We start from the raw sequence: 6,928 nt of genomic DNA, 5'->3' as shown, positions 1-6,928 counted from the left end.
TATCCATTTTTTTTTGTTTTTTTTTTCTTTATTGCTATGGGATGTTGGGCTTCGTCAGACGGGTGCACTTGGGTGTTGTCAAGCTGTGTGGACTTCTGGCAGGTGGTGTCACTCCTACGCTCTTCAAGTAGCTCAACCAAACAGTGCAGATGGTGTGGTGCGAATACTTGTTGTTTTGAAGAGATTATATATGCTGAAACCCTACAGCCTCGACTCACTTATAGTATGTGACTGCTGAAGGAAAGAACAGAAATAATCACAGGCTATGATATGTGTTTTATATTTACAACACAAATAGGAAATCATAATGTAGTGTGAAAACTAACAAACAGAATAGCCAGGCCTGAAATCACTGAGCAAAACAATGTTGACAACATAGCCATGTAATTAATGTGAAGCTGAAACAGTTGAAAATGATACAGTATGTACATCAAAGTTAAGAAAAAAGAACAAATGCCAGGGCGACAACTTGAAAATGAAAGACAAAAGTTAGAGTGCACTCAGTCTGAAAAACATGCATAATAAGTGTTCAGGGCATTGTGACAGCATTGCTAAAAGTACAATGATGAAATGTAAACTGATCAGATACAGAACTGTACATGCTAGTTATAAAAAGCTGAGTTACAAGAAAAGACTGATACTGTTCTCAGGAAACAATTAGTTTACCTTTGATTAGCTTAGCATATAGATGAGGAAGCAAGAATTTAGCTAGCCTAAACCTGGCTTTAATGAATCTAAGCAGTTTGATTCATTATATATATGTATGTGTGTCAGATCTGTGCATGCTTGTGAGGTTTGTTTTAAAATCTGTTTTACTTGGTGCTGGTTGTTGGCTAACTCCATGTTAAGCTAACAGCGTTGCACACGGTTTTCAATAAAGAACAGCAAAAGAGAAGAATTCAAGAGCTCAGAAGCCAACAAAGATTTTTTTTTTTTTTTTTTTTTTTTTTTTAGAAAAAACTCCTATTTCTCTGTGTAGTATCACATATATCATCAATGTAGGCATCTGAGACAGTTGTTAGCTTAAAAATGGAGTTAGCTAATGTCAACAAACGACTCTCTTCCAGCACAAAATAGACTCAGTTAAATCCAGTAATAATTGTAATGGTTTGGTTCATACATTAACATAAAAATAGACTGTGTAGTATTTAAGGGACAAAAATTTGCTTGTTTTATATTTGGACAGACCCAGGCTAGCTATTCTCCTTCTGCTAAGTGAGTTATCGCCTAGTTTACCTTCTTATTTAACATACAGACATAATAATGGCATCAATCTTTTTACTTAACTCTTGGCAAGAAATCAAACTCCCAAAATGTTATATCTTTTCTTCATGTAATGGCAGTGAATGACAGAAATGACAACTTTATAAAATGCTGGTATCAACTCCATCAACTTTCCTCTTGTTAATAAAAACTGGGTGTTAAAATCAAACTTTTTGACATCCCTAAATGGTTTTCAATCTCTGTAACGTCGGAGGAAGGTCATAACGGTTCCACTGCTCACTTCAAAACAAGTGAACGGTTGGTGGCGTCAAGGCAATTGAAGTCCCCTTTCACTCCGTGTCGTTTCCAGATCATAAAGTCAGAGTTTGGTCCATGCATAAGTGTTCAGATCTGTTCGTTTACATCAATGGATCACTGGGTTTGTCTGTTTGAGTTGTGCATCTGGTAATACGTTGTAATACGATGACCATGTTTCATACTTTATTATGGGTATAGTTGTAACAGCAGATCTACATTGTAAATAATCTGACAGCTCAGATCAAGTGAAGACACTGTTTTCAACCCATGAAATGTCCCAGGTCCTCACTGGAGTAATTTACAAGACAGTCTTTGTAAAATACATGTGTGGATAAATCCTTGTTTGCAGTCCATAATTTTTCATCAGTCTGCACTCATTAAATTAAAAAAGTGTTCTTAAGGATTTTTTTTTAAAGTGTCCTTCATGTTAAAAGTACTCTCATCCAAATGCATGATGAGACAGAACTGGGTTTATAAAACAGCAGTGCATTAGTTAACATAATAAAGCCAGTAGATTAAGTTGAAGAGGGAGAAGGTGCAGGGGAATATTATCCGTGACCATCTGTCGATAGCGTTCACATCGGTCAGGTCTGGGATTTTGATCTTGAGCTGAGATGACCGTCTTCGCAGTCGGGTTCTCTTTAAGTGAGCGTTCCTATCCAGGCTGAGGTGGCCTGATTCGCGCGCCGCACTCGGCTTCCTGTACTGGATGCCCGAGTTGTCAAAGACCATGGAGGAAGAGTTGTGTGTTTCGCTCACGGTGGTTGTGATTTCATTCCCTCCCACCTCGTTGTGGATCTCTAATGTTGTCAGCAAAATGTTCCCCTGGGAGTCGACCTAGGCACAACAGACAAGAACAGTGTTAAAAACGGGCTTCATGTTGAGGCGTCGGTGACTGATGGCACATGTGCGGCGAGCGTCGGCCCCGGGCCTGGCGTCTTGCTGACGGATTACAGCCAGGGAAACAGACAGTAGCCTTCAGAAGCACATTTCCTGTCCCAAACTTAAATCACCCCTCACAAATCTGCTCAAGGTTGGACTGCATGGCTCTAATACTAATGTCATGACGGCTGCTGCTTTCAACACAAAACATAAAAATCAGTCAAACTACATGTCAGAAATATATCAGAAATACATCTCCACTGCATCCCAGAGACAACTTTTATATAAACTAAAACAATACACATGTCCCACCTCGAATTCAATGTACCAAACATCATGAAACATCCTGAAATCTTTGGAAAGGAGGATTGTTTGTTTCTATTTTAAGACTATTTTAAGGTAGAGCGGTAGTTCTTTTCAGGACAACCAGGGACCCATTAAAAGGGAGAAAATCTTCTAAAGGGTGTTAATAATCATACTGTTAGTTAACTCTTCAAGTTCTAAACAGTTGCAGACAACCAAAAGCATCTACTAATGTACAATTTTTAAAAGCTACTGAACCACTAATCCTATTAATACATACAAATACTTGAGGTAAAATACAATGTGTTAGCTTTTCATCATCATCCTCTACCATCTTCATTGATTCATCAGTTAAACCCATGAAGTTTTACAAGTGACAGTGGGTGTAGACACTTGTTTTTATGTTCAGTTAATAATATATTGCTCTGAGCTTTTATGAATATCTACATGATCAGTAAATTAAATATAGTAAAATACCTGATTTTCACTGAGAAATACAAAATTCAGAAGATAATATTACAATAAATGGTAATAAATTACATATATATTGTTGTATTGCATTATACACACATTTGTATAATTAACTGAAAATACCTAGATCTATATTATATTTGCTAATATGAAAATGTGTAAATACATCTTTAAATTTGCACATACTTACTAACGGCAAGTCTACGAAAAGAGCAGCAATTGCATCAAGTCCTTACAACTAACCAAAAGCCTTCACACAATTTTTTGCTATAGTTCTACAGCAGCAAATCTACAAATGCATGTGGGATATTTGTATGTAAATCCACTTTCCAGTATTATACAGAACTGAGAACATAATTATATAATAATGATACAATAAAAGCCGAATATGATTAGTCTATATAAATTCTAAATTCAAAGTCTAATGATGACTTCCAGTACACGCTTGGACTTAAAAATAATGGATTGAGCTCCTTATTCACATCATTACCAGAAAATTCAGAATCATCAGAATAATTAAGCCTTCTAGAACTGAAAATATCTGTCTATGATCATCAGCTGGTGGTTGAATATTAACCCATAAAGACCCAAACACCCACCAGTGACCAAAACCATCTACTGATCTAAACTGTTTAATACCTGTTAATCCACTAATCCTATCAATACATGTAAATAATTGGTGTAAAATGCTATTTGTCATCTTTTCATGGCCATCAGATATGACCCATTTGGACGTTCAGAGGCTCCGTACTGAACGTAGAAACACCGTCATCTTCTACAACATTGATTCAACAGTAAAACCCATGGAGTTTGATCAATGACAGTGGATGGAGACACTTGTTTTATGTTCAGTTAATGATATATTTTACGAAGAAAGTCACTTTTTTCTTCAGTTTTAACCATTTCTTCAGAAGTAACCTTCAGCTTAATTGGCTGATTTTGACTGAAACAAAATGCAAAATATGGATGATTATTTTATAATAAATGGTGACAAATCACTTAAGAAATGTTAAATATAGAGAAAAAATATATTTGAGAACTAGCATAAAAGTATCATTGGGTTAAGCAGCAGGAACAGTTTGTTGGGTCATGAGTAAAGTAAGTGATCAGGATAGTTTGATGAGATGTGCCCCATTATGTCATTTAGAGGCCCATCGCTTACAGAGATGGAAACGATGAACATAGTAATATTGATACAACACAGGTTAACCAATGCTACATAACAGACTTGCATTTACTGTACAAATTATTAGGTGTAAAGGACATTTTCAGGTCAACACTGATTAGATTTGCGATGATGATGATCTTGAGATGCTAGTTTGGGGGGATTAGAAATCCACACACAAACGACAACAGCAGTGGAAGTGAAGTGAAACGAGAAGAAAAGATGCATTGAGGTGTTGGTTGTGTTAGGTGGGAGTGAAATGGCTGGTTTCATTAGTGTCCCTTTTGCTAAATGAGAGGGTAACAAAACTTTGCACGGCAGCAGCAAAGTTTCAGAGGAGGTTCACAGATCTGACACAGCGGGTAGTAACAGACACTCACCCGTCGTGAGTGACGACGACTTTGTACCTGATTGGACGATTTAACAGATGAAGACTTGCAATTGCCTCCCTCCAGTGCAGACTAGCCGGGAGAAAAACAAACACACAGCCCTTTGTCTGAGCTTCAGTCATGCGTTGAATTGGGGGTTCACAAAGGTCTGGAACTATACGGACCATTCAAGTCCAGGGCAAACTTGATTTTACCAACATGCCAAAAGGACAAGCCATAGAAATGATATGGTTACTATTCTCCTGTACACGTGCTTTTAAAATGCACAGTATGTAATTTCTGCACCATTTACTTCTTCGTTAACCTCTTCATTCCCACCAGCGATTTAACATCAAATAACAATACAATAACTTTTGTCAATGTAGGGCTGCCAGACCTTGTGAGAAAGTTTCGATTCCCTGCAGTTGCGTCACCAGGTTTGTTTTACAGCCTTTCCAATCACCAAAATATAACTAGTGAATGAATCACCTAGATAGTGATTGAAGCTAATGGGTCTAGTGTATGTATGCATGTATGTGTATGTATGTTCAGACTGATTTCAGCAGTGTACTGAAAAAGGACCTTTTCTGAAACTAGACGTTATTGCCTTTCAAATGAAGTGTCATTTATTGATTTGGGCCCTAACCCTAACCCTAACCCTTTAGTTATAAGATTTGGAACTCTTTATGATAAATAGGTGAAAATGAACGCACAAATGTATGAAAGTTTTATTCACATTACGTTTGATTATGTATATTTATGCTATACCTTTTAATTTTAAAGTTAGTATGCTCACTGCTAAATTAACAGATGAGTTGACAGACTGATCTTCAAGTTAGCTTTCAACATTATCCATAAGTCTGTATTTAAATATGTCGGTAAATTAGCTGCATTTCCGTGTTGTACAATGTTGTAAAGATAATGAAAAGAAATATGCATAGTGTCCTTAAATACTGCTGTATTCCTAACTAAGCAACTATTTGGTGATTATGTCATAGTTATATATAGTCGCTTAACAACATAAACACAACATAGTAAGATTTGCGTTATAACTGGGACAAGTTTTTACTTCTACATGACGCCACTGACAGGTAACCAAATGAAATGGATCAATACTTTGAATATTACAGATCTGTCTGAATTTGAACATAGTTGGAAAGATTTGCTATAATGTACATACACCGGTAACCCAGGCAACCTAGTCATTTTTAGATACATGAACCTGGAAATGTCATGTTAGAGCTGTAAAAAGTTGACATGTCTTCCAAGACCAGGGTCAGTTGCTTTCTGATATCAGTGTCATGTAATTTCCCAGACTAATCCTCACCTTGGGCCTGTCAAACTTATCCCGATCGTTGTTTGCTTTCTGTGCTTTCTCTGCCAGTTTCTTCTGCATCTGCGGACCTCGTCCAAAGAAGATGTAGTTGACAAAAGCGTACTCGAGCAGAGCCAAGAAGACAAACACGAAGCAGCCCATCAGGTACATGTCTATGGCTTTGACATAGGGGATCTTGGGTAGTGTCTCTCTCAAGTGGGTGTTGATGGTAGTCATGGTCAGCACAGTGGTGATACCTGAAGGCAAAAAACACATCTTTTATTTCAAACCATTACTAAAAATTAAGATTAGTTTGTTCTGATATTTAGTAGTTATTGTGCTACTAGTCTAAATAGAAAAGCCTGTATTGTGATCACTACATTTCCTATAATGCAAACGCACAGTTTCAGACATTCCCTGTAAAACTGTACCTTCAAACTTCACTTAGGATGTTGGATATAATATTTAAGTGAGTCACAAAGGTGCATAATGTTTACCTTTGGACGTGTGGTAAAGCTAGGCTACATAGTTGACAAATAATCATATATACAATATGGACAAAAGTTTTTGGACATTGAAATCATGTGTTTCATTACTAACAGGGGCCTGGACTACAAAACGTCACTGACAAAAGTCCTAATACAGTATAGTAATAATTAATAATTTTGTATTGTGATAATTATTGCAGTAAATGTTTTTACTTCATCTTTAAACTTTGTTTAAAGTCGTCTACAATTAAAAAAGAATTCAGAGCTTTTTACTTAATTTTTGTCTTTTTTTTCTCCTTATTTTATTTTGTTTACATAATACTTAAAAAAAACCTCAATGTTGACCATTTAAATTTGTATTTCTTAATTGTTGTAAATGTTCTAGCTCTAGGCTCCTGAAATATTTGTCATGTTT

General features: G+C 36.4%; 1 protein-coding gene across 3 annotated transcripts in view; it reads right to left on the bottom strand.

Moving 5' to 3' along the window:
• Window positions 1–261: 261 nt before the first annotated feature.
• Window positions 262–6,928, bottom strand: part of gabrb3 (gamma-aminobutyric acid type A receptor subunit beta3) — an 81,794-nt gene continuing 75,127 nt past the window's right edge. The window contains exons 9-11 of one of the 3 annotated variants that reach the window (XM_030132219.1): window positions 6,038–6,282; window positions 4,750–4,803; window positions 262–2,358 (exon numbers count right to left, since the gene is read on the bottom strand). In XM_030132219.1, the coding sequence (XP_029988079.1) occupies window positions 2,011–2,358; window positions 4,750–4,803; window positions 6,038–6,282 (647 nt within the window). In that variant the 3' untranslated portion in view covers window positions 262–2,010. Of the gene's footprint in view, window positions 2,359–4,722; window positions 4,804–6,037; window positions 6,283–6,928 lie in introns of all 3 variants that reach the window. The other 2 variants (XM_030132218.1, XM_030132221.1) reach the window with 2 other exon arrangements.

The sequence above is a fragment of the Sphaeramia orbicularis genome, chromosome 4 (assembly GCF_902148855.1).
Source record: "Sphaeramia orbicularis chromosome 4, fSphaOr1.1, whole genome shotgun sequence".
Taxonomy (NCBI): domain Eukaryota; kingdom Metazoa; phylum Chordata; class Actinopteri; order Kurtiformes; family Apogonidae; genus Sphaeramia; species Sphaeramia orbicularis.
Note: the sequence above shows the minus strand (reverse complement) of the source record. Positions and strands in the feature narration are given on the sequence as shown.